This window comes from Notolabrus celidotus, chromosome 19 (assembly GCF_009762535.1).
Source record: "Notolabrus celidotus isolate fNotCel1 chromosome 19, fNotCel1.pri, whole genome shotgun sequence".
Lineage (NCBI taxonomy): Eukaryota > Metazoa > Chordata > Actinopteri > Labriformes > Labridae > Notolabrus > Notolabrus celidotus.
The window spans coordinates 14,413,843-14,432,652 of NC_048290.1; the positions used below are offsets into that span (position 1 = coordinate 14,413,843).

Here is an 18,810-nt window from a genome sequence, read left to right on the forward strand (position 1 = left end):
ATAGAGTCCCTGCCTGGATGCTATTCTGGTTTCATGATGACATCAACCCCCAACCCCTCTCTGCTTTAGTGAAGGTTTGCGTTGAAATGCGTAGAATTGAATGTAGATATCAATGTGAACATGACATGTACGCACGCTCTGCTGCATTTACACAAATACACTCTTTACATGACATAATGCTGACAATGTTTCTGCACCATAGTCTCCTTTAATTGCTGCGTTCTGTGGGGGAAACTTTGTGGAACATTTTGGCCCTGCTAAGACGGAGGATTACTGGTGCTTTCAGGATGTGCTGTCAATCAACATAGGTAGAAGAAACGTTTCATCTTTGCAGGAATTTATCTCAACCCCTGAAGAATAAGTGTAAAGCAGCACTGATGTTAAGTCCAGCATGAAGCAAAGTTAACGCTATCTTCACTAACGTTAAATGAGTGACTTGATTCTTCATTCATTTTAAGTTTTGTATCTTTAGCCTGTCCAAGTAGTTTTCATGGCCATAACTAACTGCAATCTTAGCCCTTATTTTACGTGTTTGTCCGGTGTGGATGTGTGGGTATGAGGACATGTTGCCTGCCATCATTAGAAAGTGTTCCTGTTGGTCATGTAAGATAGGAACAAATGTGTTTTCTTTAGGAGGGAAGAAGAAAGAAATCTCATGGTGTCTTTGCCTCCGTTAAAAAAAAAGGAAGACGAGGCACGACTGGTGAAATTCAGAAGCACAGAGAGAGAGAGTCCTGGTTGAATAGGCGGGGAGGAAGAAGAAATATGGTAATAAAACCACAGAAAAAAAGACTGGAGTAAAAATAACTGATGGTTCAAAAGAAGTGATTTTGAGCAGAAGACATAAAATACAAAGAAAAAGAACCAACTGAGAGAAAAGGCATTCTTAGATCACAGCAGAGAGAGTCTGCAGCGCTTAGGATAATTAGACGGAGAAAGCTACGGGAGATGTTTGGAGGAAGAGAAAGACGAAGACGAAGGAGAAAAGCACTGTAAGTGGCTCACTGTGTATTGTCAGTTAACTGCTATCTCCGGGGTAAGATGGAGATGAAATAGAGGAAGAGGAATGAAGGCAGCAGGAAAAGGGAAAGTAGAGGTGTTTAGGAGACAAAAGAAGAAGATTCGAGTGAACAAGAAAAGGTGGATAAGAGTGGATACTAGTTTGAATACTGCAACACATTCATAATTTACCAAGATAAATACAATGGATCAAGAATATTAGATCATGACTTTAGGCTGTACGTAGACTGATTAATCATGTTTTAACTTACACAGAAAACTGCACAAAAAGCAGGTATGCCATGGATATTTAACCACACATTTTCAAATCCACACTTTGAAATGATGATACTTATATGCACTCAAGATAACAGGAGCATGCATTTCCTACTTAACTGAGGTTTTGTAGTATCCAAGGAAATTTCAGTGTCTTTTATGTAAGGTACGAGTTAGCTAGTAGAGAAAGCTGTCTTTTTTCAGCACAGTGAGTAGAAATGTGAACATTTAGCGATATCCAGCAGTCAGATTCTAGATTGAAATGCTCTCCTATACTCATCAGTCCTGTTGGTGAAGCCACGGTGGCCATCGAGGACAAGAAGCCCCTGTGATGAATGATAAGTATGGTCCTCTATTTGTAAGGTTTTACCATCAAAAATGTCTATCAAACATTATTTTGTGCACAAAATCAACTATTTTCTTCTTCTGTCATCCAAACGATGCATTTTGCCTGCTCCTGTGAAGATCTAAAAGGCTCATTCTTAGTTACTAACACAAAACTATTTTTATACTCAGGTGGTCATACACTAGTTTAAACATATTTCTGAATATAATATTCAATTTCTATAAATAAATGCCGCTAAGATTACACACTGCACCTTTAAGCAGACACCATCTTTGTATGTCATTATTTTGCATGTACTGCCACTCCAACATGTGGTGCCTTTTAAAATATTGCATTACATCATTTTATGTTGAAAAATAAAAAAAAGAATATGACAGAAGACGCTCTGAGTCAGAAAGCCATTGTGGGACTGTCCCAGACATTTTTAGTTCTGCTTGGCTGGACATCCCTCGTCCTTCAGGGATTCCTGTCTCTCTCTTTGTGCTCTGAAAATCTGTGTTTTTAAAAGGCACTATGATGCTTTTTGGGATTCTAGAAAACAGAGAGGTGCTGCATTTAGATAACAAAACTGTTTGGGTTTGCAACAGAGAGACCAGTACTGAGACGCCAGGGTGGGGGCAAGTGTCCCGTTGACCCAGATGTCTCTGAACTGTGTCCAGCTACAGGCTGCTAAATAACTGTTCAAGAACTCTTTGGGGTTTTAGCCTTCAGGCTGAATAATATCAGAGGGGAGAGAGATCTGACTGTGACCTGCAGCGACATGTTATTATTACTACTATTATTATTATTATCATTATCATTATCATCATTATCATTATTATTATTATTACTTTATTATATCATTATCATTATCATTATCATCATTATCATTATCATCATTATCATTATCATTATCATTATTATTATTATTATTATTATTATTACTTTATTATATTATTATAATTATCATTATTGTTGTTATTATCGTTATTAACATTATTATTATTATTATTATTATTATTATTATTATTATTATTATTATTATTATTATTATTACTATTATTATTATAATAACCCCACATACTCTTAGGGGCTGAAATCATCATTACTATCAACCATGTCAAAGTGAAGGATGGCAAAATAAATCTAATTCTGTTAACCTAAACTTAGGAATGACAGCAAACAGTCTGCTCGGTACATAAGAGGATATCTAGGAAAGAAGAAAAAGGTATAAAATGGTTGATTCTGAGGGACATGATGCTTCTTCAAAAACCTGACCAACAGAGCACCATTGAATAATCTATTCAGTCCTGGGATTGGGTTTTCAGGCCTTAGGGTGGCGAAGATCAGAAGGTTTTCAAAATAAGTACAACTGATTAATATCTTACTTCATGATTCACCAGTTGGCAGCATCGGAAAACATTTTAAGGGGTCTCTATTATCAAAAAGGGTCCTTTGGGGTATAGTCATACCAACCTGACCAGAAACTGTTTCCTGTAAGTGTCTCAAGACAAGATCAACACAAACTTTCTTAAGCACCATCACCAGGGGGTCAGAAAAAGCTGAGCATGATACAAGGTAAGTCTTTAGAAAAGATAAACTCACGCTGTAGAGGATGTCCACCCAGCCCTCCATGGTGATGCACTGGAACACAGTCAGCACTGCAAACAGGATGTTGTCAAAGTTGGTGATGCCAAAGTTTGGTCCAGTCCAGTACTCTCTGCACACGGTCCCATTAGGACACGTCCTGGCCGGAGGCTCTATACCACAAGGCCAATCAACAGCTCTCTCACCTAAACGAAGGAGAAATGAGAGGAGAGGTGGGAATGAGTTTGTATATGCATTTTATAATCTGTGAACTTTAGAAGCACGTTGAGCAGTTTTATGTAGATTTCTTCCTCAATGACAGAATGATCGTGATGTCCCCAAATACTAACAGGTTTAATCAGGGTCAGTTCTGTAAGGACAGCAGAGCAGCCAATATGTCCCATGAGTTTCCCCAGCTGCCTCACGCTGCTCTCGTCTCATAACAATTAGTCATCAATCATCAGTAACATTTGGTCCCAGGCTCCCCATCCACCTGAACTGGTTCCTCACATTGAGAACCATTGAACTTCTCACCTTATAATACACAGCGAAGCTGCAACCTCATTCTGTCAGTCATAACATAAACCTGGAGTCCACAGGTGAAGGTTGGTACAAAGACTGACTGGTAAATTAAGCTTCGCTCTGAGGCTTGGCTGAACATTTGAGAGGAATGCTCCAACAGAGAATCACTGATTCCTCAACGGGAGCACACAGCCAGCAGCAAATACCACCGCCGTCTTCTCTTAACATCTGATAACTGCAACTTTTCCCAACAGTTATATTACCAAACATAAAACACATTTATCTTTTAGCTGAAGAATCAACACAAGAAGTTTACTACAACACACACAAAACAGTAACCAATTATTTCCTCTGCAACATCAAAACCATCGAACGTGCATGCTAAACAAAATTAAAACCCAAGCCTGGATTCAAGATTCATGGATCCTGGATCCTGCGTCGTCTACATGCAGATTACCTGCTGTGATAATGTACTTTTTAGTGAAATGTTTCAAAACAGAAGTTGTGTTATTTGGGTGTATTTATAAAATGTGCTGCTGTTAATATGGTCAAAAGATCAGACACATACAGAGAGAGACAGCAGGAGGTGGGGCGGGACATGCCGCTGTGCGCATAAAGGGAGGAAGGCTGCAAGTAGAGTGTGTGTCTGTGTTGGTAGGTTGGTGGGTGGGGGGAACAAAGAGCTGAAGAGAATAATAACTCGAGCAAATAAAAATAGAGAAAGATTGTGAACACACTAAATAAGTTGAAGAGCAAAGCTGAATTGATATAAATCAATAGTATCTTATCTAAGGATGACATGATGCAACATTGGGTCATGCATTTCAATATTTTAAAGAAAACGCTGCAACGAATCACTTCTGACGTCTTCAACGTGCTCAAGTGAACTAAAAAAAACGATACTAGAATTAATTCAGATATGTGGTTATAATCAGACACATGACACTCAAGGTCCAGCATCACCTGCTAATGACTCACTTAAGCACACACAAAGGAAACAACACACACTGCAGCTTTCATGTAGAAAAATGTTACCAGTGCTGCACAGTGTAATCAAACCCTGCTGCGTCTGAGACTGAAATAACTCAATAACACATGTACTGTACATTAACAGGCTGTCACATCTTCTCACACCGCTACCAGCACCCTGACCGAGCTGAAGCATGCACACAAACTCACACAAACTCACACACACTCAATGATAGACGGATGCACATATTTTACAGCTGATGATCTTCAAGCTACGTCTTCACACTCGGTCTGACAGCAGCAGCAGGGAATAAAGCCCTCTCATAATTTTTATAACATCATTACAGAGGAAACTTCAGCTGAGCAGTCTCAATGTTTTCTGTAATTACTGTAAAGCTGTAGAGTAATAACAAGACTGTCAGAGCAACCTGACACAGGGAGTGGATGCTGAACCAACTCAACCTTTAAAGGAGGGCGCTTCTGTTCCCACCTTTCTCCCCCTTTAGTCAAAAACAGTACAGAATGAGAACAGTAATGTGGCTGGAGCTCACGTAAGTTCAACTTTACTTTCAGACTAAAAACACATTCTGCATCATTCTGTATTTATCAAACTGTTTCAGCCTGTAAACATCAAACTCACCTAATCCTCACTGTACACACTCAAAGTAAGAACTTCATGGAGACAAAGGAGTAGAAGTGCTGCTGTGTCTTTGTATTGATCACATGTTGGTACTACTCTTTGGATACTCCTGGCTTGCTGTGCTTCATTCATCTTGTGGAATGGTTGCAAAGGCAAAAAGTGAACTCAAGTTGCTATTTTAAGATATTTTCTTAATTCTGTACAATTCCTACAGTGAGCATGAAGTTTTTTTTTGAAGGACAGATGTAGTTTTTCTTTTTTGACTGAGTTTGCTTTGTAAAGATGTAACCACCCCTCACAAGATGAATTAGGGATGTGTTGTTTTGGTTTCTTTTTTAAAGTGGGGTTGTTTGAGGTAGTTTTCAGTCATAAATGCATTACTTACTGGGGATCTAGGTTAGCTCGGCCTCTTTATTTATTTATTTATTTATTTATTTTTAAAGTTATATTTTTGGGCTTTTACACCTTTATTTATAGAGGAGGGAGCAGTGGATAGTGTTGAAAACTGGAGAGAGTGGGGGATTGACATGCGGGAAAAAGGCCACAGTTGGATTCGAACCTGGAGAGAGACATGACATGTGGGGAGTAGAGCGCGGGGGAAGACATGCAGCAAATGTTCAAGACTGGGAGTCAAACCTGCAATTGCTGCAAGGAGGACTGTAGCCTCTGTGTATTGGGCGTGCGCTTAGACCACTAGGCTAACGGCACCCCAGCTCGGCCTCTCGATTAAAAAACCTGGAAGAGATCCATAATCGAAGCTAAGCTATCAGCTGCTACAGACGTGTCCAATGCCACAGCATAATTTAGCTAATTTTTAGAAACAGTAATGTCGTGTAAGTGTACGCTTTATTTTGAAGTTTTTCAGAGCTTTACTTTGTCTTCAGAATGTTCCACTCTTCATGGACGTGACACAGAAGTGTTCCTCCACCTGCAGTGCATCAGGTCCATGATGTACCAGTCACCTTGACTTTTGCCCAGTACACTGATGTTGAGAATTTTGATAGTTTTCAGATGTTCAGTACGGCGGGAACTCTGATGGTGAGTGATGCAGACTACAGCTGTATGTGAGCTGCTGGTGTCCTCTGATTCAGAAAGGTCCTGAAATCCTACTCAGTGACAGCAGTAGCCTGTAACTGCCAGGTAACGTGGGATCTCTCTGCCCTCCAATTAGCACAGAAGTTTCTCTCCTCCAGTCTGTTGCGTCTTGTTTTTCCTCTGTAAAGGTTTCCTTGTGTCCTCAGTAAGGCAGAAGAGCACGTATGCATCGCCTCAGAGAAGAGTGAAAATAGGATTCTGACGTCAGAGTAAAGCACTGAAACATTTTAAATAGACACGATCTAAATTCCGTTGTACAGTTGACCCAGTCTGCAGGGGTTGATGACATTGTGACAAAGTTCACAGTTCAATGTAAAAAAAAAAGCGAATGCTTATTTGGATTGTATGACTTTCTTTAATTTCCACACCTGTTTGTTTGCCCTGAAGTAGAGCTGACTCAAGAACAGACACCTTTGGACACAGAAGCTTCAGTTAAACCTTAATTGGATTTTTAGTGAAGGTGCACCGCATGAATATCTTACTAATTTCCCCGGTGATTATTACCTAATTACTTCGGCCTGTTCAGGAAACTTTCAGGTAAACGATTAAAAAAATTCACAGCTCATTAAACAAAGTTTTTCTGTGTATTTTTTTCATGATGTAATGAAGTGTAGACTTTAAAAAAAACTCTTATTATGCTGCATTAATTATTGTTTGATTGTATTTAGGAAGTTTCGAGAGGAAAGTTTGAAGCCTGAATTTTTTCTACTAAAACGAACAGAAACCTCAAAAGTCTGACGATGCATGAGCTGGAAACAGCAAGCGGAGAGGTGAAGTGCACATACTTAACACTTACGGAGATAAATCATACAAAACATTGTTATGGAGAAGCTTCTTAACTCTGATTCACACAGCCAGGAATGCCCTGTAAGGTAGAACTGCTTCAATATCTTTACAAGCTCCACTTCTAAAGCAGAGAGAAGACGGGAGAAGTAAACTGCAACCTCATTAGCATGGTCTCAGGTAGAATTCAATATCAGGAGTCTGAGGACATAATCATCTCTATTGAGTTTCAGCAGATGCTATCAGTCAAACCTGAGCGCTGTGAAAACACCATTTATCAAAATCAGGACGTGAAAAATGGCTGTCAAAGAATCGCCATGCATTAGTTCGTTTCGCTAATATGGACATACTGCCAGCCAGCACTGTGAACGTACAGCTGGCTCCTCATAAGCAACATGCACATGCATGACTTATGAATTATTTATGCAGGGCTGCATGAATATGTAATGCAATATATGTTTCCAGCTATAAATGACGCAGGAAAACAGCTGAGATGGAAAGAACTTTTCCTGGCGTGAACTCAGCTGATAATCAGTGTTGTCGAACAAACAAGCCGCAGCCAAGCTGTCGCTCTCACCAGTGTCTATCCTGAAGCAGCTGGTGTGGAATTTTCCCATGTAAAACTCCACCCCGATGATGGCAAACATGACGATGGCGAAGAAGAGCAGCAGGCCAATCTGAAGCAGAGGAACCATGGCTTTCATTATAGACTTCAACACCACCTGGAGACCTGAGAGAGAGGAAAGAGGAGGGATGGGAAAGAAGTGTTAGCACAGCTCGTTCTTTTTTATAGAGACAATAAGACAAAATGAAAGCTTTATTACAACCTGGATCTTAAATTGATTGATTTAGACACCGTTTATCTCTGTTCAGGTGATTGTCTGATCTTCTGCTCGTTTCTCATGCTCATTCTGATTTCTTTTTGCAGTGCTTAGCTGTTCAATAAGTAAGTACTATGCCTTCTTAATGCTTACAGATTCTACCAATCACAAGTGTGCAGGCGTAAAGTGAGAAAAATTGTCTACATTTGTTCTCTTTGTTTGTGACTCGAGAACAGGTAGAGAAAAAGTTTGTGACAGCATAACTTTTCTAAGCATCGTGCTTTGTTGCGACACAGTTAGGAAATAAAAGGTTCTACTAGGTAGGTTTCTCCTTCTGTGCAAACAGTAAAATTGAAAAAGTTTAAGCAGTGAAACATTCAGATTTAATCTGATTCCCAAATAAACCGTAATATGAGATCATTTATTCGGGAAAAGGCTGCTTTAAAACCTGTTCTTAAGTCACAAAAATTTTGAAAAGCACATATCTAATTCAGACTAGATTTTTTTTCTCACTTGCCTCTCAAGTGTAGAACATGGGAGAGCTGTTTGCTGCTACAGTATCATCCCATATACTTTGAGAGGTTCCACATGTTTAATAATGTTGTTTTGTGTATAAAATGTAGAAGGCAAGGCAAGGCAGCTTTATTTGTATAGCACATTTCATACACGAGGGCAACTCAATGTGCTTTACATTAAAACATTAAAAGCATTGGAAACATTCAGACAAGCTAAAACAGCACAATTAAAATGACAAATATAATAAAGCCGGAAAAAAAAAGAAAATTAGAAATATGTTAAAAATCAAATTAAAATTTGCATTTAAAGCAAGTTAAAATAAGCTAAGATAGGAAGGCGTTGGCAAATAAAAAGGTCTTAGTCTTTGATTTAAAAGAGGTGAGAGTTGGAGCAGACCTACAGCTGTAAAGGGACTTTGTTCAGATATGTGGTGCATAATGACTAAACGCTGCTTCACCATGTTTCGTTCTGACTCTCGGGACTGAAAGCAGACCAGTACCTGATGACCTAAGAGGTCGAGGTGGTTTATACAGTAGCAGCAGATCAGTAATGTACTTTGGGCCTAAACCATTCAGTGCTTTATAAACCATCAGCAGGATTTTAAAGTCTATTCTCTGACAGACAGAAAGCCAGGGTAGAGATCTAAGAACTGGAGTGATGTGGTCTACTTTTTTGGTCCTTGTTAGGACTCGAGCAGCAGCATTCTGTATGAGCTGAAGCCGTCTGATGCAATTTTTTCAGGGAGTCCTGTAAAGACCCCGTTACAGTAGTCTAGTCTGCTAAAGATAAATGCATGGACAAGTTTTTTTGCATCCTGCTGAGACATAAGTCCTTTAATCCTTGATATATTCTTAAGGTGATAATAGGCTGACTTTGTAATTGTCTTGTCTGGCTGCTGAAGTTAAGGTCTGAGTCTTAATTTCAATAGAACTAAAGGATCTAAAAGGATAAATATCAATGATAAATATATATACAGAAATGAAAAAATAAATAAAATAAAAATAAAATAAATATAAGAAATAAAATACATATCAAATAAATATAAATATTAAACTAAATAAATAAATAAATGAATATAGAAAGATAAATGAGATAGATAAGATAAATATCAAATAAAGGATAAATATCAAAGCATAAAACACAAGATGCAGAAAAGACGTGGATCTGACATTTCCACTCAAAGCTTAAACTACAGGTGAGAAAATCAGAGCAGAAACTTTCACGGTGTTTAAAATGAAAGAGGAGAATCTTACTTGGGATTCCTGACACGAGTTTCAGGGGCCTCAACACTCTGACAGCTCGCAGTGTTCGCAGGTCGAAGTCTGAGCCCACCGTGGCCAGGATCCTGGAAATACACAAAGACGCACACGACTTAGCATGGTGACAGAATATTAGACTATTACACAGCTGTACATAAACATACAGTTGCAAGTATATATTGTCTTATTCCAGATCAATGCTTTTTTTATTGAAATATTTTTTAAGTAATGATCATTTCAAGACTTCAAAGACTGAATATAACAAAATATATGTTTTATTTTGTTATTGGTTTACAAATGAACGATATTTCAGTACATGAACTACAGCTGAAACTACAACCTGTTCTCTCATCTTTCCATAACATCGCTTACTTGTACATGTGTCAATAATCAGAACCAAGCACACTGTTGATTCTTTTTCTACCACTACATAAACTGACTGATCGCACTTTTCTAAGGAAACTGAGGAACATCAGAAAGATAGATTTCCTAAAAATGAACCATTTCATGGTTTGCTAGACATCACATCACCAAAAACAGTCTCAGGAATCCAATGTGACATCTCTTAATAGTTTTTTTCCCCGTATAAACAGACATACAATATACGGCCTTATAGATATGATCAGGAAATAATCATTCTAGCATCACCACAATTTGAATTTCTGCCTTCTTCTACACACAAACACAGCTGCCGAATATGTTGATCACACATGAATGATTGAACCATGTATATCTACTTTTATCTACAAGTGGAGCAGTGACATACAGTGGAATGATTTGTGTGTGTGTGTGTGTGTGTGTGTGTGTGTGTGTGTGTGTGTGTGTGTGTGTGTGTGTGTGTGTGTGTGTGTGTGTGTGTGTGTGTGTGTGTGTGTGTGTGTGTGTGTGTGTGTGTGTGTGTGTGTACGCTCTGACCATTGAGCCACAGCTGGCAGCCCTCATTACGGGCTGTACACAGAGGGGGAGACTTAAGTGCTCCACTGAAACATAGAGTAAGAAAAAACATGCTCCAGGCCAAGTGAGGGAGGGAGAGGGAGGGAGAGAGAGAGGAGGGGGAGAGGAGGGGGAGGTCATCAAGGAAGTGAGGAAGAGAAGAATCTGATGCATGAAGAATAAACTTGAGCTGGAATCTAAATTGAAAACATTCCTACACCGTCTCAGAACCAAAGTGTAGATTTATGTCGGAAAGGATAGAAAAGGCCGTAACATTTTGTCTCAGTCTTATAAACCAGCATCCTCTGTGGGTCAAGTCTTCACACATATACAGGGTCACTCAATACCAATAATTTCTTATGTCATCATCCCTTTAATGCACAAGGTCAGATGGAGGCAAAGGTCATAAGAGCTGCAGCAGGGTTCCTCAGTCCAGTGGTCGCTGTCTGACGAGCCAAATGGTTTGGATACGGCCTGATTATTACGTTTAATGTGAGTCAACTTAAGAAGAGAAGAAGAGAAGTTGGACTTCACTGGTGCCAGCTGATTGATAGTACTAAGTCCATTCCTCTTCATCATGTTTGCAGGTTATGACCAAGCGGCAACCTCCAGTCTAAAAATATAAGGCCAATGTGGAAGTGCTAAAAACTGCAGTTCATTGAGGATCCACTTGAGGCTGGCTGGAGAAACACCAGAAACCACATACACACCAATTCAAAAATTGCTTTACAGCGGAAATAAATATGTTTACAGCCTGGGTCAAAAGACATGTGTAGTCTGGGTAGCTCACTTCTTGATCGGCACACACTGTACAGGGGGGTTACTTTTTTCTAATGCGGCAGTTTCAAAGATATTGAGATTACGAGTCTTCCAATGAGAGGCACAGCTGACTTGATTGACAGGCGGGAACACTGTAGCTGTTGGCTATGAGGCTCAAAGCCCGCCTCTTTACGTCACACTCACTCGACAGCAATTAGGTTGAGTTCAACATTTCCAATATGGCTCCCACCGACGATTGGCTTCAAAACACAGCTTCAGAAACAGTTGGGTGACGTCACTGATACTACGTCCATTATTTATACAGTCTTTGGATCCCACATTTAGCTCACGGGCGACACTGATCCCACAGCATACTCTAATGTGATACAGACTAGAGCAAACAAAAACAAATCACAATTTCATCTTTATGACAAAAACAACATTTGCTACAAAACACATCACAGGACTCTGTAATTTATTGAAACATATAATAAAAAGTAATTTATGTAAACAAGCAATGCTTCCTCTCTCTGTGTGTGTACATCTTAACTATGAGATAAAGGACTGGGTGTAATGTCCAGGCTTTCAAACCACTCAGGCTATCAGCTATCAGCTTCCCATTAATTAATCTGAGCCAATGTATTTGTGAAAAACTGCTTTCTGGATCTGTATGGATTCAGGAGAGTCATGTTTCAAACATGGAGTTGTGTAAAGTAAGTAGCAGAACAGCAGACGGACAAAGAATGGAGCTATAGCTAAGAGGCTCTTTAACATTCTCTCATCTCTTCATATCATCATCACAGAATTTAACAGTGCAATGGCACATCACACATTTTCCTCATTATATGCAACCCTCATTCAGACACACAGACAGCAGATTATGAGAAGTTAACTGCTTGAAATGTATCTTTAAAAGTCAGCATCAAGATTTTTGAATAACTATGAAAGTAAACTACAGTGATTTTAAAGTTTCCTCATCTTCACTGAGCAATATTTAGTAAAGTAATTTAAGTTCTGTGTGGTATGGACGCCTGTCTCAAATTAAGGCAAATAATTAAGTAAATAAAAGCCCAGGCTTTTAATTGAAGCCTGACGGTAGGTAAAACATATGAAATAGGTTTAAGTTGTAATTCACATGCTGAAAAGTATATCAGTAGACCGATCAAGGCTGGGAACAGTCATCCCTGTGACACAACCATAAGCAGTTAATTTATGCATTTATTCATAGCTTCTTTTACATATTTTGATATGATGCTCTGTGTATCTTTATTTTCATGTTACATAAATGATATCGTCAGAGAACAGGATCTTTAAGTTTCCCCAGCAATAACCTGACTCACCTGAATCCTTCCCTTACTTCATCCACACCTCCTGTGAAAGAGAACCTCGACCTTAATGGAAACTCTCTCCTTCACGATGTGTTTTCTTTATCTGAGAATAAGTGATATTATTTATAACATCCCAAATGCTTTTTTTTTCTCCTCTGTTAAGTACCGTCGAGAGCCCCAAAGCAGGCAGAAAATCCTCAAGGGTACAATAGCTTTTATGTGGAAGGGAGCGCACACTTGTCGGTAATGCTTGAGTGAAAGAAATCCAGCACACTCAGAGAGACACACACACACACACACACACACACACACACACACACACACACACACACACACACACACACACACACACACACACACACACACACACACACACACACACACACGCACACACACACACACATACAGAGAGAGAGACAGAGAGACAGAGAGAGAGAGAGAGAGAGAGAGAGAGAGAGAAAGAGAGAGAGAGGAAGAAGTACAAAACAGGAGAGCTCATTTAATGCTCCCTGATGCCGGTTGGCATGGTAATAAACAAAGTGCATCTGTGCTTTGTGGAGGTTATCATTATGAGTGAAATCTGTCTGTTAGGATGAAAGGGCTTTATGAAATTGAATATATAATTTTATGTATTTCAAGGCATTGCACTTAATCGAACTCAGACACTTAATGTCCCTTTTCTTTTCCACTCACAAACTATGACTTTTATAAATAAGACAGTTTTACACGTTCTCAGCTTCATGCAGGAACCTCAGATAAGAATGAGCTGTGACTGAGAGGTAACACAAAGCAAGAGAGCAAAGCTGAGGGGTGACTTAAATATGATACACTGAGGGAGAGGGACAGAGTTTAACCTTAGAAATCAATAGAAGTGTTTGAATCTTGAGGACTATCATAAATCATTCAACCTGTGGGCTAAAATCCCAAGAATCAGCAGACAGAACTCTGCATCAACACAGAAACCATCACTTTGCCTAGAAGAAAGAGAAACAAGCAAACATGTAGCAATGCTTTACCAATAACCTTGCAACCATAGACTGCATAAATAATGGACGTAGTATCCGTGACGTCACCCATCTGTTCCTGAGCGATTTGTGGATACATTTGATTGAAATATGATTATTCCTACAGCTCACGGAGCTAATAGAAGGCTGACATGTTTGTTTTGGACAGCCAACCAATCAATGGCTGTGACTGTGATCAGATGACCCCTGGGGCTGTCTCAGACCAATAACAGATATGGGCAGGCAGTTACAGCGCACTCATACGTAGGAAGAGATGTCGCACACAGGTAGAGCGAGCAATGAAAGAGAGTGAGAGAGAAAGAGAGAAGAGACTGAGATTCTCACTTCAAGAGAAAAAGATTTAAAAAAAAACCCTATGAGATTATACATGCCTTATAACACAAAAAATCCAGACTTTCAAAAGTAGAGAAAATCACTTATACCTCAAAGGGTTTAACCTGAAGTTAAGTTTAAATATTCACAATATCTTTATCATAACTTACCAGACTTTGACTTTGTCTGCTTTTGTGATTCTGACGTGATGTTACTTATTGTATTGCGCCATGAGCCTTCACTGTGCCTATTATATTAAGTTGTTAGTAGTCTTAGGGCCTACACAGTCATCATGCTATACCACATCACCCTTCACTGGATTTATAATCAGCTCAATAAACTATATTTTAGCATTTTATAATGCTCGTCAAGCTTCTGCAGTTATTTTGGTGAAAGTAACTCGAGTAGTGTAACGCATTACAATTCAGAGACAGTAATATTGTAATGTAACTAATTACTTTCAAATGACAGTAACTAGTAATATACAATGTATTACATTTTAGAAGTAACTTGCCCAACACTGCGCTGGGGTAACACAAAGCAAGAGTGCAAAGGTGAGAGGTGACTTAAAGATAACACTGAGGGGGAAAGAATTTACCTGCACAATTTAATAAGTGTTTGAATCTGAGGATTAAATCATTCAACCTGTGGGCTAAAGATCCCAAGAATCAGCAGACAGACCTATGTCCCTGCTGTTACTTTAATGCATCAACACAGAAACCATCACTTTGCCTGGAAGACTGAGAAACTAGCAACCACGTAGCAATGCTTTACCAAAAACCTCAACTCCTCAGCTCATCCATCTTTATAAAATATCCTCTAATGGCGTTTCTTCTTTGTTCACCTGTCTACATTTAAAATACATGAAAGGATATCCTGCTGTTTTAGTGATGTAAAAAATGCATTACGTGCAACTAATTACTAAAAATATTTGAGTCAGACAAAGTGAATGACGAGTACGATGTTAATGGACAAACAGGAAAAGTCTATTCAGTCCATAAAGCCACAGTGACCTGAGGAAAGAGAATGAGCAGGAGATAAAACACATGAATCATCCCTCTGTGCTGTTTTTATGTCCTCCACAATCAATAACTCACTTTGTTCTGAAAAATCTGCACGTGTGCGTGTGCGTGTGCGTGTGTGTGTGTGTGTGTGTGTGTGTGTGTGTGTGTGTGTGTGTGTGCGCGCGCGCGCAGTGGAGGGATGGTCTGATGGCTGTGTAGACAGACAGTCGGGCAGGGAGAGCAGGCTGAGAAGAAGCTTTGACTTTTAATATCCCTTTATCATCACCACAATATATCTATGTGGGCCCCAGACACTGGGACAGGAAATACGGAGGGAGATTTTATCGTCTGTCACTCGCTCACACACAGAGAAATATGCCACTTTCCTCTGTTTGGTCACACACGGCGGTTTAAGCAGGTTTGGGGAGGTAAAGTGTTACAAATTTAAATAAAGACAAACAAGAAAAATATTTTCTTTGCTGACATAAATTCATTCAGAAAAGTGTCCATACTTGATTTCCACAGAGGTGTTCAGATTGATGCGTTGACTGAAGTACCAATTTCCTGAGCGGTTAATCAAATACATATCTGGTTGCTGTGATTCTGCTTTTATCGCTGGAATATAAATAGAACTGATACAGACTCAACCTTGAAGAAACAATGGCAGAACAAGACGGAGAGATGAGAGTGACTCATGCTGCCCATAACAATATGTAGGCGGGAATAAACCCTTCCCTCCATACAGCTGTCAATTCAAGATCTCTATGCAAAAAAGGAAATAATTACTCCTCAGTAAAGGAATATGCTTTTAACATGAATTACTCTTATCCATGTGTCCTCACTGGATGAGCTCTCTTACACATGAATGGAAGTGGATAGCGGCCAATGAGGGAATACAACAGGTGACCTGCTCGCCAGGGGGAAGATGCAAACTCAAGACCAACATATTTAGTCTCGCTTTTAACTGAGTTTTATTTATTCTTATAGCAGTTTTATTTTTTTATTTATGTATTTATTATCTAGTTTTTTTGTCCATTTTATATTATTTTATTTATTTATGTATTTATTTATTTTATTTTCTAAGTATAGCATCTTATTTTCTTTTAATGGTTTAATATTTTAGTGCTTTATTATCTTAGAAATGTATTTTATTTTGGTGAGTTTAATTTCCTGTGTTGAGTTTTAACATCTTATTTTACCTCCAGTGTTTCCTCATGAAGATACCATGAGAGCGTTTCCTCAGTTCGTTCTGCAACTTCTTTTTTATTTTTCATTTTATTTTATTTTTTATTTGTATTGTTTTTATTATTATTGTTGCATATACAGTATTGTGTTCTTAACCTTAGGATTGTGGAGTGGGTTTGGGGATGGGCTGGGGTTGACATTATAATAATTAGAATATGTTTCAAATAATTAAAATAAATACAAACCCTTGTATGAGAAGGTGTTTCCAAACTTTTGACTGGTAGTGTCGCTGTTTGTGGTTTAAAAAAAGGATCTTACCTGGACTAAATTACCTCTATCTGGTGCAATCCTTTCTGTAATGTGGTTGGAAAGTTTGAATAACAATCTGAGTGCCTGTCAGCTACAAAAGCGAGCACTTTTAGTGGGCGTCCTTTGCCCTGAGAGAGTTAGTCATAACAACTTTAGAAAGCTTAAAAAGGGGCGTTTGTTTGGCAGCTTGCTTCACAGAATGATGAATTCAGTTTGGAAAGCGTAGTTCAACATTGAAGGATTCAATATCTGCAGAAAGATAAATGAGAGGCTGGATACCCTTCGCTCGTCTGTACATTAAGTGTAAAGCGACTGCCAGCAAACATTTAACTTGGCATAGCATTGAAGGACTGGGAACAGGGCCAAGCAGCTAACCTAACTCTGCTCTTTGTAGAAAGAAAGAAAGAAAACAAACCCTCCTCTTTAGTGCACCAATTAACACGTTGTATCTTCAATCTTTAATCACCAAACCCACAGTGTAAAATAACACATTGTGGATTTGTGAGGTTTAAAGATTTATTTTTGACATGAGAGAAAAAAGAATTACTAAAAATGTTCAACTAGTCAGAGAGGGAAAAGATGAGAAATAAACCCAGAGGTAGTCTGAAAGAGAAAGGTCTAGCTGAGGAAAGGAGAGGGAAGGAAACACAGCGTTTCTCGTGAGGCTGAGTGATGTAGTTTAATTACGGAGAGCCTGCACAGCTGGGGGCCGGAGGGTGGGATTGAGTTTTTCACACATCCCGGTAAGAGGAGACGGAGGCTCCCAGAGGACAGATGAGAGAACAAGGGGCTGAGAACCTGACTGAATGACTGGTTGCCTGTGTGTCTGAACATTCCCAGCTGGTCACGCCACCTGTCTGCCTGTCTGCCTGTCTGCCTGCCTGTCTGTCTGTCTGTCTGTCTGTCTGTCTGTCTGTCTGTCTGTCTGTCTGTCTGTCTGTCTGTCTGTCTGTCTGTCTGTCTGTCTGTCTGCCTCACATTCAAACAGAACCAGCCTCTGACTGTTTTGCAGTCACAAAGTGTTTCTGAGCTGCTGCTGTTTCATTAAGTATGTCTGCCTGTCCATCATTCCAGCTCAGTGCTATTATTAAATTATTATCCTTGAGGAAGTCTCAGTCTCTGCTGATTTATTTTGAAGCTTTCCTGCTTTCCTCTGGAACAACTCAATCATCTGTCTTTTTATGACTACTGATGCAGGTACACATGTGGCTGTGACACTCATATACCTAACTTTTCTTTCCCTTTCTTTTACACAAACACTCAGAAAACTGTCAAAACTGAGCACTATTTAGTTAACACAGTCAGTCATGGGATCATAGATTCTGAGGGTAGGCTCTTGTGGTTAACGTCCACATGCTTGTGCTGGTTACTCATTGTGCCAGTCGAGTGGCTATATGTCAGTTTAAACTGCAGTGTCGCCGTATAGGGGGGAAAAGTTAGGATGATTCTAAGGGCCCTTGACTGACAGGACATTGAATAAAAAAAATTAAATAATAATCAGAATTAATATTTTATTCAGAATAAGGTAATTTAAAAAAACGGCCCTGATGTCTTCATAAAATGTGTATCAGAGATCTCTACTTTATTTGGGCAAATTCATATTGTAACTTTGATTATGATGTTATTATAAATGGTATATTACAAGACATATATGGGGCCCAATGTGATATTTTTTCATGGGGCCCAAAATCCCTGGCGGTGCCCCTGTTAACCTGACACATCAAACACACAGCTTTATATCCATTTTCAAGATCAAAATACTGAAATCTAGATTTCAAATATTAACAACTGGCTTCATAACCTGTACTAGTCTAATTCTACGATTCTGGAAGGAGACTCAAACTCCAACACTGAAAATGTGAAATGTGGAGGGAGCAGATGACAGGAATTGCTGCATGTGAGAACATGTTGGGGAAATTAAACTCCAGAAACGATATGATTAAAGAAGAATGGGACAGCTTCAGGGACTTTAAGACTGGGGGAACAACGTAACCCTGCAAAGAATGTAAGGTAACTCTCCTGAATATGTAAATTTGTATTTATGTAAATGTAAAGGTAAATGCCTATTGTTTCCTGCAAACCTCTTTCCTTTCTACATATTTATTTATTTTATTTGATGTTGTCATTGTTCATATTATTTGTTTTCTCTTTGTTGTTTATCAT

The 18,810-nt window shown here is 39.0% G+C and overlaps 1 protein-coding gene across 1 annotated transcript in view; it reads right to left on the bottom strand.

The window, feature by feature from the left end:
- cacna1bb (calcium channel, voltage-dependent, N type, alpha 1B subunit, b) overlaps nt 1–18,810 on the bottom strand; it is a 194,813-nt gene that overhangs the window by 105,690 nt on the left and 70,313 nt on the right. The window contains exons 6-8 of the mRNA XM_034709309.1: nt 9,787–9,878; nt 7,774–7,926; nt 3,206–3,393 (exon numbers count right to left, since the gene is read on the bottom strand). Of these exons, the coding sequence (XP_034565200.1) occupies nt 3,206–3,393; nt 7,774–7,926; nt 9,787–9,878 (433 nt within the window). The remainder of the gene's footprint in view (nt 1–3,205; nt 3,394–7,773; nt 7,927–9,786; nt 9,879–18,810) is intronic.